We start from the raw sequence: 14001 nt of genomic DNA on the forward strand, positions 1-14001 counted from the left end.
ATCCATAGATTCTGAGACTGAGAATCAGAATCCTAAGTCCTTCAAAGATCTCTAGATGTCAGAGAAATAGTTAAGGTTGCCATATCCTATCAAGAAACAAAAGCAGGTAACTTGGGGAATATTTCCTCCAAAATGAGCTGAAACAAGAAGGGTTTTATATAGTTGATTTTCAACTAATTTGAAAATAAATGTATTAGGACATTCCTTATTCAGAAGTGTCAGTCTTACTCAAAACCTCACTGCAGTACAAAACTCAACAGTCCACAGAGTAATTCAGGATAAGTAACCACCCTTGAACTGAAAGCTCTTGATACCAAGTCCATCTATTTAAAATACTGTTTATTTGTGATTTTACATTAATTAGCATTACATCTAAGAGCAATATCAGATAACATTTATACATTTTCCACATGACACAGAGGTTCACTGGCTCATTCTTTATGCCAAAGCAAGTAAATAGAGGCATTAGCAAAAGGTGCAAATAGTTCACTGTTGCATTTAAAAAATATTTATGCACATTGCATTCATTTTATATATATTTTTAAAAAGTTATGGAAAAGCATAGTTCACAGGTTACTGTTTCTACATACGTTGTAATACAACATAAATGATGTAGAACATAAAAGAATCCTCAAATACAGAATTAAGCAACTGAAAGTTTCCACTAAGATTAAAACACTGATTCCAGTAGTTAGTGAGATCTAGAATGAACTTTCCAGGCTCCGTTTCAACTTTGCATCATCATACACTCACAGCCAAACAGAACCAGCCCCAGAGCACACTATCATCAGTGTAAGTTTTTTACACGCCAACTCACCCTTCAGAAATACTTTGGATTATTTTTACCCACTGACTATTTTGGATCATTGATTTTACATTGATTTGTGACATGACTTGGGTGAAAGGGAAATAAAACTATATTAAGCCTAGGTTTAAATTTGTATTTACATTAGAAAGAAAGTTAACTGAAAAGATAAGAAAAATTGGTAAAAATTAAGAAGTGGTAGTTTTCTCACGGTAAGGGTGGGATTAGACCCACTGATTTCCTCCTGTGCTGCCTTCTGAAGATACGCAAGTTAAAAGGAGGATCTGACTCTTTTTAAAACTCAAATATCAACTAAGAAATAGAATGATTTTGGCAGAGAAGCAGAATTTTAGAAATTTGGGACAGGCGTCAAATAAATGACACTTCAAATCCTATCATGACTGTGAATCATTATCGAACTAGAATTCTTCTTCTCATGACACCTCTCTTGTTCCCTTCATTTTTCACTTTCTCTCTCATTCTTTTCCTTTCCGTTTGGTTACCTTATGAGGGCTTCTTCATTCATTAGTGATACTAAGAGAAAAATACATTATAAGGTTCAAATATGAATCCTGTTATGCCTTTAAATGCTCTAATCCCCTTTTGATACCAAGTCCCTGGATTCTTTAATTATATTTAAGTATACTTAGTACCAAGCAGCCTCAAATGTGCTCTACTGTTAAATGATTGGCTAATATGCTCAGACACTTTTATACTGAATGGTATACAAACATCTCAACATACAAAAATCGTTTTTGCCAGAGTTAAACTAAATAACCCATGTTATGTGTATAAAATCCCCTTTGTTGAAAAATAAGGGGCTTTCTAAACTAATAAAAAAGGAATTTTTCAAAAATTATAGTTTACTAAAATGATGTGGTTTTTTTTGCAAACAAAGTTACTTCAGGTGAGGAAATTTTATACTATGAATAAAATTCCAAATGAATCTTTTCTTAAATTTAAAAAAACAATTATGTGCCAGTGTATACTAATGCTATAGATTCTTATCTTAGAAGCTTTTAAAGCATTCTGTTAATGCCCATTTTAACAATGGGAACCCAAAAGGGACAGTCAATAATAATGATAAAAAACTATAATCTGCTTACCAAGTGAAGCAGGTTTTGAGAAACAAAAATTCTCTCGCTTGTTCCCTGGTAATTTGTTTCCAACAGATATTATGTAGAAGGCCTGAAGTAATTCAGACAGATATCTGTTTGTGGTGATTATAATAATACTTCATGAGGGCGGAGCTAATCAAAACTAGCAAATTGTTTAAAAATTCAAAACCTTTTTTGGACATACAAAATGAGAGATGAATTTGAAAGTGTTTTTCATAATATGTTTTTCTTTTAGTAAAACCTCTTTCCAGTTCTTAAAGTCCAGTTTGCTACGTACCCCCAATCTGATCTACCACTGCATATTAATGATCAACTTAAATGTGGTTTTTAAATGTGCAACGTCACATTGTAATAATAATAATTACAAAAAGACTTTATTTAGGCTTCAACTTTCTCCTTTTTTTTGTTCTTTTTCAGAAAAGAAGGAGTGCGGAATTTCTTCTTTTTCTTGGATGGTGATTTTGAAGGTGAGCCTTCAGGTGACAGGACTTCTTCAATTTTTTCTGGAGACTTAATGGTAATCTCGATGTTTTCTATGGTGGTGCTTGTAGTTAACCTGCTCACTCGCTCAGCAAGCTCGTCTTCAACACCATGCACGTCATCCTTGCCATTCACTATCAGGACAGGCATGTCCATGGAGATGAAGCTCTTGGAAAACAGCTCATGGTTTTCTACAAAAGGGGAGGATTTTTAAATTTTATATAGTCAACATCCTTGCTTTATTTTACAAAACTGAAATGTTTAAGCAATGTACTTTAATTCCAATAAAGATAGATCATTATTTTAATAGACTATGGGCCTATTAACATAAAGCTAATGCTCTTAAGTGGTATAAAGAGGACAAAGTTGTTAGACCAAAGAATGAAGGCTGGATAAGTCCAGTTTGATGACTTGATAGTTTCATTGTAAAGCAAGTCAGTATAAATGAGGAAGACAACATACATATATTTTTCTTTAATTTTGGGGTCACTGGGCAATCAAAATTGAAAAAGATTTCATGCTTCTGTTTGGAAGACATATGACAAACCAAATTTAATTTCACAAATTCTTAAGAACTATAGGTTGCCAATATCCAGATTAAGGTAAGTCAATAGAAATGCTGAACAAAAGTAGCACCCCATTTAATAAAAAATATAAAATTATTGGGAGCTTTAAGTAAAATCCATGGTAAACTTACTGTATCAGGTGTTCAATTTCTTTATATGAAGACAAATGACAGAGGGACAGACTCTAAAGATTAAGTCGGTGAAGGCTATGGGAAATTACATTGAATACCTTCTAATTTTTCAGGGATATTTTGCGGTGACTGAGTTTGAGACTGAATTTGTGAAACAGATGAAGCGTCATCTGAGAGTAATTCCTGCTCAGCATCTGTTGGATAAGAGTTTAGTTAAAAGCCATGCAAAACAAAGAAGCATAAGATTTCAGGGAGGTTAGTGCATACATCAAATACCTGCATACCCAGGGATGATAAACTCTTCAGCAATGAGCTGAGCATGCTAACAGTTATCCCACATATCGATAACTATGCAGTAAGAGGAGGTTAATGTGTTAACATTTCTGGCTGCTACTGGTAATTTTATACACATGCTTTAAGGAAGCATGGCTACTGGAAGCCCAGGCAAATAATATGTATGCATTTAACTTTTGCTAGAGTGTTAGAAAATCAAAATACATTGAGCAGCCAAATGAAAAGAAATATGAAAGCTTCACCAATGATGCTACATTAATGAGGCAGAATGCCTCACTGAATTTTTGATCAATATCCAATTAGTGATTCCTGTCAGCAATATTAGTGAGCTAATTCAGATCATAATGCATGTGGAAGAAACTATAAAGTTATATATAAAAGGTGATGGTTCTATTGTGCAATATTTGTTACCTGGCATCTTTAGGCTTTCAAAAAATAAGAGATTAAAGAGGGACATTTTACAAAATACAAAATCAGAGAAAGTTTCCAACCTTATGTTAGAATAAACAAGTTGAATAGTATCACCTAACATTTAGTGTAATTACATTAATGAGTCAGGTTGACTTCCTTTTGTGACAAAGACACTAACACACTTATAAAAACTGTTCCCTGGATGATCCAGATGTCATTAGTTCTTTCTACATGATATCTAACTGGGACAAAGATTCTTTAACTATTCGTTCTGTTTTGCATAAAAATTTCAACTGTATGTTGAAGACGCTCTAAAGCAGAGGCTCTTACCCTCTTTTGGGGGTTACAGACTTCTTGCCCTCCACCTTGCACCCTTGCCTTCCTCAAATCTGTATTGCACAAAATTAAGCATATATTTTTCAGATGGCTCATGGACTGTCTAAAGCTTATCCAAAGACCCAAGACTGAGAACCCTTGCTATAAAGAATCTCTTATTCTTGAGAAAAAGGGAGCTAATATTCAATTGGCATTTTCATGAACAATTCTTAGATACAACCCTTGCTTAGGGTTCTGAAGTCAGATAAAAGTGACCTCACTAGAGTGCCCATGTACTTAAGGAAAGTCACATAAAAATTCTAGCAGTTTGTTTTATATTTTGATTTTGACATTAAATATTGACGTCTTGAGACATCCAGTAACAATAGAGATTCTATAAAGCATTAAAGCCACATACTTGTTAATCTATAATTATGTCAAAGTAGAAAGTTTTTTTTAAAAAAGCCACATATTCTGAATGTTTAAATCTATTAATGTATCTACATTTACTCTAGCTAGTGATTCTTTACTCATCCGGGGATTTCACTTTACTATAGAAGACTTTTTGCTAGCAATCCGATTGCTTTCTGAGGAAGACAGTCTTCTCTACATGTTAACATAGATGGTGTGTGGTAGCTATGTGCATTTCAGTCCTACTTATTACTCAAGTAAGGACCGGGAGAGAGGATATGGAACAACTGATTGTAAAAGGAACATTAAAAAAAAAAAACCCTGACTGCCCTCGATCATCCAACTCAAGAGGCTCTGTTAGCAGTGTGGTTATCCTGGGCTTAATCTCAAAACGAACTGACCTTCCAGTCCTTGCTGTTTACGTTCAATGGCCTTCTTATACTCTTCAAGTTCTCCTTCTGTGAGATGACTGAAGGGGTTGGGAGGAGCTGGTGGGGCCTGATCATCATCTTCAAACTGCATGGTCTTGCAAAGAAAAGCACTGACTTGTTACCAAGAGCTTTACTTATATCTATATATTTATTTATATATATTTACATATATACACAATTTCACACACACACACTTAAATGTATATATGATGTTTGTGACACCCCACCTCACAACAATCATAAGAAATGATAAAGTAACATGCTTTGTTTAAAATATTCATATCAGATTAATGCTTTTAGACTACTGATCCAATAGGCTAAAATTGCCAGTGATGTTTCCTCAATAAGCCTGCATAGGTCAATTTTAATAACTCTGAAAAAAAAACTAAGCCAAGTTCTAGAAAGCTTCACATAACTAAGAAATATCTTAAAAAACAAGAATTTCAAAAAGCCTTTGAAAAAAGTCTTAGAAAAATGAAACTGTACCAAAAGAACTTTAAATTTGCTACGAAAATAAACTTGTACCTATTTGCTCTAGAAAAGAAATTAATGAGACTTACAGCTAAACCTGGCAGATTGAACCCATGCATTTAAAAAAATTGCTCCCCAAACCCCACTAAAATGATAGTAAAAGAACAACAACAAAAGAGTATAAACTTTTAAGGACAAAAGAATGGAAGATGAGACAACAGACGATGAGAAGTCATAACACATTGTTGGAAGATGGAAAGCAGGTGGAAGAATGGGTGGAAGAGCTGAGAAAGTTGAAGCCTTAGCCTTGCAAAGGAGAAACCTGCTCATCTGCCCTGTGGAGGCCTGGTAAGGCTCAGGTATCACAGAAGGTGCTGTGAAGAAAAGCTGAAAAGCGGGGACAAGTTAGAAGTGTAAATAAGGAACAGATAGATTCTCAGGTCCCCTTTCCTGTTCCACACAGCTGAGCATTTACTTCTCTCTCATCTCTGCAGAAGATCAGAGGCTTATTCTTCAGAACAACTGATTAGGGGACACAAAACATAGCTGAGGGTTCCCAGGATGATGGTGGGAGACTGGCAAGAGACTAGAGAATTCTCTGGATAAATTAAATGACCCCAGATAAAACAACTACAGATACTAACATCTGGGCATTCCTGAAAGAATCAACCTGGTCCACATCCAGTAACCCTACAGTGGAGCTCGCCAGTTCCCAAGCTCTGCACACATCTGAAGCTTCTGACTGGCTTTCAGTGTCTCATTCTTAAACACAGACAGACTACCACGGATTTCCAGACACTTGAGGAAAGTTTCCAACATGGAGGAAACCAGAATTAAAAAGAAAAAGGGAACTGAGAAGAAACAGACAATAAAGGCAGCCAAAGAAAATTTAAAATTGATTCCCTTACAGCAATAAGAGAAAATACTGTATCCAGAAAGACCAGGATGTTATTTAAAAAGAAAAAAAAAAAAAAAAAGGAACATTCAGGGAATAAGAAGTCTTAAAAAGTAAAAAAAAAAAAAAATCAGAATAGAAAATTAAATAGAAGGCTTAGAAAATAAAGTCAAGCAAATCTCTCAGAAAGTAGGATTAAAAGACAAAGAGATATAAAATAGGAAAGAAAAAAATCAGAGGCTTAGTCAAAGAGATCCAACTAACAGTATGTATATCCTGACAGAAAAAGAAATTGAAGGGAAAAGGACTACTTACCGGAGAAATACTTTAAAAAATTCCCAGGACATGACTTTGCAGATTGAAAAGGGTTACTACATGCTAAAAGTGGAGACTAAATAGAAATTACTACAAAGCACACCATCATAAAATTTCAGAATAGCAGGAATGTAGAAAAGGTCTTAAAAAAAAAAGCCTACACAAAGGTACACGAATCACAGTACTCTCCTACTTCCTAACAATGATATGGAGTTAGGGGATAATATGGTGATGCTTTTCATTTTATCTGTAAGCTAGAATTCTGTATCTATTACATGCACATTTGAAGGCAGAATACAGGTTTTCAGACTGTTACCTCCTATGTATCCTTTCCCAGAAAGCTAATAGAGGATGCACTCAATGATAAAGGAGTAAGAAAGGAGTCTCCTTTCTTAAGTAGGAGACATACGCTGCAGGAAACAGGACTACATGGTGAGAAGCACAGGAATCCTCAGGATGGGCCTGTACATCTGGCCTGAAGAGCACCTAGTCCAGATCTGGACCAGAAGGACAATGACAAAGGGCTAGAACTGAGAGATTACCTGTTACCTCTGACCCTATGGAAAATAATATTAAGAAAAGTTCGGGAAGAACTAAGCCCAATGTATCCTAAGTACTAAGCCAATGAAAAAAGGAGGTAACTTTTTCTCCAAGGGGAGAAAAGTTGTATAAGAAAGGAAATGTCATCATGGGATGCTACCTGGCTCAGCAGTAAGCGTTTAAAAATATAAACACTGAAAGCTGACTAGACAAAACATTGTGGTACAACCTTACTGGGAGAATGAAAAAGGGAAGAGCCTTGTGTAAACAGGCTAGATCCTCACAGTCCATAAAAAAAGTCACTACTGTCTTTCATTAATTCTAAGATGCACTTTTCTCCCACATTTTCTGATCCTGAAATTGGCATTCATCTTATAATTAGGTTTTTTTCTCTTTTAGTGATACATAAAATAATGGTACTTCTCATAGTTGATGAAATAGTTGATGAAATAGATTTGATGAAATACAGTTGACATCTAAAACTGATAAACCAAGAAAAAGCAGAATAAAGATGCTCTTTAGAAACAAAGGTATATGCTAGAATAAAGTCCATGCCCCTAGAAATTGGGAATTGAAGGTGACATTTTAAGTCTTGTGGATTCTTTGACTTTTTAACTTGTGTTTATATTAACTTTAGTAAAGACAGATATTCATATTTAAAAAGCAAATAAATTAATGTGAAAACAAAGATCATACTGCTTTATGGACTTACAGAAGGAGGCTTATCCACAACAATTCCAGCAAGCAACTGAGATTGTGGTCCTGCTGTTTTCAAGTCATATCGATTTTGTTCTCGAATCTGAATTGAAACACAGTAACAAGTTCTTGGGGGCAACTCTGCAGGTGACCTTTGGCTTACTATTTGACCACCCCAGGGTAAGAGCCTCTTTAATTCCCACCTCCACAAAGCCCTCTTTTACCATCATAACAACTCACATTAATCTCCACTCTTCTTGATGTGTGATTTCCTATTGTCTTACGTTATCAGAGGACTACATTTTTCACTAATACAGCAGAAATATGTCTAATACTTCTTCCCCGTATAGCCTGCTCACCAGAAACTAGAACAGAGCTGGAGGTACTCAGTACAAGCTAAAATTATACAGAATTCAATTTCAAATTCTTCTGTATTTAAACCTCTAAGCTTAGCATTAATCAGATTCAGTCACCAGTGATTTAAACATAAAACAGCATAAAAAGGCCTCCTCTAGTCATAGAAGATCGACCATGTCTTACCTTATTTCTCTTTTCTAGTACCTCATTCGGGTTTGTGTTTAAAGGAACAAACTGATTTGGATCTTCAATTTTGATAGGTGTTCCACTACTAACTTTTGAAGAGTCCTCTGCTTTCATCCACTAAAGAATAAAAAATTTTCTAGAATGAAGCTTTGTGTTAAGGAAATATGGTAGGTTCTTAACAACTGTTTATTGACTCCAGTGGGTGGGTGCATACACTGCTAATATTTTAAAGAATTTCACTGAGTAGTTTCTAGTGGTCAATTAGTGTATCTCCCATACTAGTTAGAATCAGCATTCACTTAAAAAACAAACAAATGTCATTACTATTCACATGAATATTAAATTATGGCTATTTAAATTTTTTCCTTTTGGCATTTTAAATATGTTGGTGAAAATATTTCAAGCATATAGAGCTTGATCTCACATTAACTCACATTCAGAGTTGCCACCTGCATTCAAGTTTTAAGTGATGATGGCTAAGAAGTCATCAAAAAGGACTCAAGAAATCTCTTAAGATTTAGTTTTCCAGATTTCATTTTTATTTTTGGCTGACAGAATGGGCCAGGCCCCTGACCAGCATTTTACAAAGGGGATAAGCTTGTAGTAATCTACAGTAATAGTGGCACCACAAGGGTGGAAGAGCCTTAAATAATTCTTCTCATTTACCCGTTACATCCCTTAAAGAAAGCTAATATTCATCAAGATTAATGATGACTGGCCATTAGTTTCTGTCAATAAGATTAATTCTGGGAAACTTATGTTCTTTTACTAGGAGATAAGAAATCAATATAGACGAGGGGAAAAAAAAACTTTGATGCCTAGGTATTTCCACATTGAATACTACTGATTTATACGATAGGATGAACCAATTTTGAGTATCTACAGAATATTTAGGGATAAACACTCCAAAATTAAACCAAATCTGAGACAAAATGCTGAAAAATTTAAGATAACCTGTTTCTTTATCTACAAGATCTTGCCTATGTGCAGTAATTTACAAAATCTGGTGTTGATAACTTTTATAGTTCTGATTCACAAGTACAATATAAACTACAAAGCAGTATCATGTAATGGGTAACACTGGGCTCCAGAGTCAGACGGCTTGCATTCAAACCCTGATTCTACCATTCACAGATGATTAATTAATCCCTCTGTGCCTCCGTTTTCTCATCTATAAAATGGAGGAGGAAAACAGCATCCTTTCCATATTAGGAGAAGTAAATGAGATAATTCATGTACGGCACTTAGAACAAAGTGCCTTGCACAAAGGGTACCTGGTAAGTTATAGTGATGTTATTGTTAATGTCATATTCTACTTCCCCAATATTTCAACATAGACCATTCAATTCATCAGCAAACTAGGCAAAATATTTAGTAAAGGCAAACCACGTAAAGTAGGGGCATACTGTGATTTTGGTCCTGGGACTGGTCTCCCCATTCCGAGACTCCTCAGGCACATTCACTTTCATGTAGGTATTTGGTGAGTTCAGCCATCTTGTTTTTTCACGCTGTTGCCTCTGTGCCATGTATTTGAGAGGAGAGAGTGGCACTGTATCATCTTCAAAGGAAAAGGCAGTCACAGTTGCTGGGATCTCCACATCACTCTTGTGCCTAGGCTTTTCTCGAATGAGAAGATGCCTGTAAGCATAGCCTGTTCTATATCCCTAGGGGAGGGAAAAACCACATTTGAAGCTATCAAACTTGTACCAAACACAGCATTTAGAGTCTAATTCTTTAAACAAATGATTCAATAAGACCCTTTTACCGAAAAACAAAGGGAAGATCCTTCCAAACTCCATATAACCTCCACATAACACTAGAGTTGAAAATTAAGCAAATTTCAAGATCTGGTTAAAACTGATTTCAGCTGACAAAGCAATTTCCACTCACACAACTGTTCCTGACAAAGGTAATTTCAAAACTGCTCACCAGAAACATGTTCCTAGATATAAACTGGTTTTCTGGAGGCCAAATCTCAGTGCTCATTTAAGTATTTGTTCCTGGGTCTGAAGGCAATCTGCCTTCTGACTCTTAGTGCAAGAGGCTAATAACTAAGATAAGATGACAGTTGCATGTTTCACTGATTCCTAAAATACACTGAATTCCTTCCTAGGGTCACACTCTGGAGTAAGGAGCATGTTCCAAAACCAAAGGGAGATGGAAACATCTGCTCTTGAATCTGGAAACATGAAATCAAGGCTATGTTCAATTTTTCACCTACCAAATTGTCCAGAGTCCTCATCAGCCCTTCAAACTCAATCTCGCCAACCTTCCATTTTTGATGGGCACCCATATTCACTCCTCCTCCTCCAGATGCTGCCACAGCGTGAGTGGAAGCTTTATACTTCTGAAGATCCAGTACAAGCAGATTGTCTACTCCACCTGCCCCTGCTAATGCCCGCACCTGTAATCAATGGCAAAATATAGAGGCACAGGACTGTAAAGACTAGAATGAGTAATTTCACTTTTAAAGAGGCATAAGGTTGATTCAGCAAATATCTGTAACACTTTCCTCCGGGCTGCCAACAAAGAAATACACTTGTGAAAGCAGGCAGCTGAAGTATCTTTTCCATCTATCTATACCTTCCAGGACTCTGACCCTCCCTGATGGAAAACACATTTAGAGCCATACCTTTTAATATATTTCAAGAAACTGAATTCTCTTGCCAAATTTTAAAGTTCTTTCCTTGCAGTTTTCCCATGGCAATCCAGTTAATACTTTTGTTGACAGTTATAATTTTAAAGGAATATAAACACTATACTGTGAATTTAAGAATATTTAGGCAGAAGTCAGCTCATTATCTCAATATAATTAAGCTTTTCATAGCCTCATTTGAGAAGAAGAGCGACCATTAAAGCAAAAAAAAGGTGGTTGTTAAGACAAGTTGGTAGAAAAAGTTTTTTCCCCCTTTTTTGCGGCCTTTCCAATAAATTCAGATTATTACCATTTGCTTCAAGAGAATCTGCTTGACTTTACTTAAAGAGGGAAATTAGGGCCATTAAATGCATTCAGCTTCTCTGGGGAAAAAGTGGTTAATAAGTAATCCATTATAATAATGAGGCTGAGGCTGTGGCATCACTGGAAACTGCATGAGTTCATAAAACTTCTGGCACTGCTCTTACACTTTTTATAAAAGTATCCACAACACAGCTGGTCTATTTTGATAACTGGTAGTCACCTTTCTCAATTAGCACCACATCACTAGAGGGTGAAAATGGAGAAATGTGCAATTATACCATCTTAAAAAGTAGGATTATGAGGAAAATGATGCTTATGAAGCACTTAGATTTGGTGTGTGTGTCTGTATATGAATTTTAATTTTCTTTCCTCCTGTTTTCAATTCAAGAGATACCTCAGTTGACCCTTTTTTACTCAAATGAAGCAGAACGTCTCTTAAAAGACAAAACAAAACAAGAAGCCACCAACTGATAGAACTCTGGAAATAAGTAAACACAATACCCAACATAACAAAGCAAAAAAAAAAAAAAAAAGAGGGGGTTAGACAATTTTTCTTACCTGAATCTCACAGGCTATCTGCACATTAAAAATGTAATGAAAAGCCTCCTCAATTGTTTCTCCAAGTGCTACCACACCATGATTTCTGAGTACCAGCACCTAAAATAGAATCCCAAAGCAATCACTTTAAATAACTGGCATAGCTCACACTGCTTTCATCAACAGTAACAGCAACAAAAATAGCTCCTTAGATAGAAACTCTACTACATACCTTACAACTTGGCCCCAGAACTTTCTGCAGTTGAATTCTCTCCTCCTGTTCATCAAGTGACCCTTGGTAGTCATAATAGGCGACATCTCCCAGGATCAGGGACTCTTGAGAAATTGGAAGGATCCCGCACTTCATGGAGGATACCTATTTGGTTGGGTTCATGCCAAGATAACACACTTAGTTACTAACTACACCTTCATAGGAACTGGATTCTTCAGTCAGCTCAGGGAGCGCTGGCCTATTCACTGTGTTCACCATTCCAGCCCACCTCCCACTTTAGTTCTTCACTTCTTCAAGAGAAAAAAAAAAAGGCCTTTTGGGGATACTATTCAATTTACATGCTGTGCCAGATATTAGGAAAGAAGGCTTGCTCTAAAGACCTCAATGACCCCATTATTAAACTGATGAGTTCAAAAATGCAAATGCTATCTCTCCAGTTGTTTCCTAGAACAGGAGCATTGACTCCAAAGGGACTTTTGCTTTCTGGATATGCAGAGGATTAATACTTTGAAAATAACTTCAAATGGTGGGGTCTGAAAGAATGAAGATTATAAAGTATCATGTAAGGAAAGCCATGAAAAAATACACTTCCCAGGGTCATTGTTGATTTTGGCCCTTCAGTGACTTACAGCTGCCGTTGCAAGGGTATGGATGTGTATCACACACTTAACATCAGGACGTGTTGAATAGATTGCGGCATGGGGACTGAAGCCTGTGTGGTCAATTTTCAAATTAGTACTTCCCTGATCAACCACTTCTCCTATTATATTGACTTTCACCTGGAAAAATCAGAAAGACACAGTTAACTGGCACATATGCATCAAAGTTTCCTGCGTTTCATGAGCTAAACCAGGGGGTGGCAAACTTTTTGTCAAAAGCCAAATAGCAAATATTTTAGATTTTGTGGGCCTCTGTTGCAACTACTCAACTCTGCCACTGTAGTATAAAAGCAGCCACAAACTACTGTAAAAGAATGGGTGTGGCTTTGTTCCCATAAAATTTTATTTACAAAAACAGGTAGTCTGCAACAAAACTTAGCATTTAGCAAGAAGCACAGTTTCCAAGAAACTGAATAACTTAAGCTCTTCACTGAAGGTCTGGATAAGTCTGGCATTTACTGAACTGGCTGGAAAATGTTCATTTGCTAATTAACACTATAGCACCAGAACCAACGTAGTTCCTACTCTTCTAGAGGCCAATGACAGTGGCTCGGGGTACAATCATGGAAAAATAAAATGCTAGAATGTCAGACCCTATACTCACACCAACTGAACTTTGTTTAAATCTAGCTATAAAATATACAGACTTTGTGTGTGGGTTGTTTTTAAAAAAACAAATTACAGAGAGTACAGGGTGAAAAAAATCAAGATTCTCTTCAAAACATAAATAGGGTAACTGATTAGACCAATTCATTTATTAGGCTCTTCAACTACCCTGTTTTTCTTGAACGCTAAAGCTTTTCTTAAAAATCAACATTAGCTTTCCAAATTCTTCCCTGTTCACTAGTAAATGTTCTTCCATCCATACCTTTTCTTGTTCTGTCCTGTATTAAAAGCTAAAATCTGTCAGAAAAGTACAAGGAAGCACAGAAAAAGTAACATAGGAATGAAAATTGTACCAAATTGGAGGCTGTGGCTTCAGAAAAAGACAGGCCTCTGGGAATTATTATTATGTGGTCTTGCTCCTTACTTATTCTTACCTGGGAGAAAGAAAAAAAAACCAAAACAATACAGATTTACTATGAGGTGTTCATATTTTGCAGTGTATACATGACTAGGAATATATTTACAATGAATAACTGTAAGATATCTGGGGGGGAAAACAAAGCGGAAATTAAAGCTGTGCAGCATG

The 14001-nt window shown here is 36.0% G+C and overlaps 1 protein-coding gene across 10 annotated transcripts in view; it reads right to left on the reverse strand.

The window, feature by feature from the left end:
- Window positions 1–322: 322 nt before the first annotated feature.
- The window catches only part of ADD3 (adducin 3), a 125274-nt gene continuing 111595 nt past the window's right edge, over window positions 323–14001 (reverse strand). For 9 of the 10 annotated variants that reach the window (XM_067709451.1, XM_067709450.1, XM_067709455.1 and 6 more), the window contains 11 exons: window positions 13769–13849; window positions 12780–12929; window positions 12151–12294; window positions 11940–12038; window positions 10644–10826; window positions 9829–10086; window positions 8420–8539; window positions 7896–7982; window positions 4933–5056; window positions 3199–3294; window positions 323–2594 (listed from right to left, as the gene is read on the reverse strand). In XM_067709451.1, coding sequence (XP_067565552.1) covers window positions 2302–2594; window positions 3199–3294; window positions 4933–5056; window positions 7896–7982; window positions 8420–8539; window positions 9829–10086; window positions 10644–10826; window positions 11940–12038; window positions 12151–12294; window positions 12780–12929; window positions 13769–13849 — 1635 coding nt within the window. In that variant the 3' untranslated portion in view covers window positions 323–2301. The remainder of the gene's footprint in view (window positions 2595–3198; window positions 3295–4932; window positions 5057–7895; window positions 7983–8419; window positions 8540–9828; window positions 10087–10643; window positions 10827–11939; window positions 12039–12150; window positions 12295–12779; window positions 12930–13768; window positions 13850–14001) is intronic. The other variant, XM_067709456.1, reaches the window with a different exon arrangement.

This window comes from Pseudorca crassidens, chromosome 16 (genome assembly GCF_039906515.1).
Source record: "Pseudorca crassidens isolate mPseCra1 chromosome 16, mPseCra1.hap1, whole genome shotgun sequence".
Taxonomy (NCBI): Eukaryota; Metazoa; Chordata; class Mammalia; order Artiodactyla; family Delphinidae; genus Pseudorca; species Pseudorca crassidens.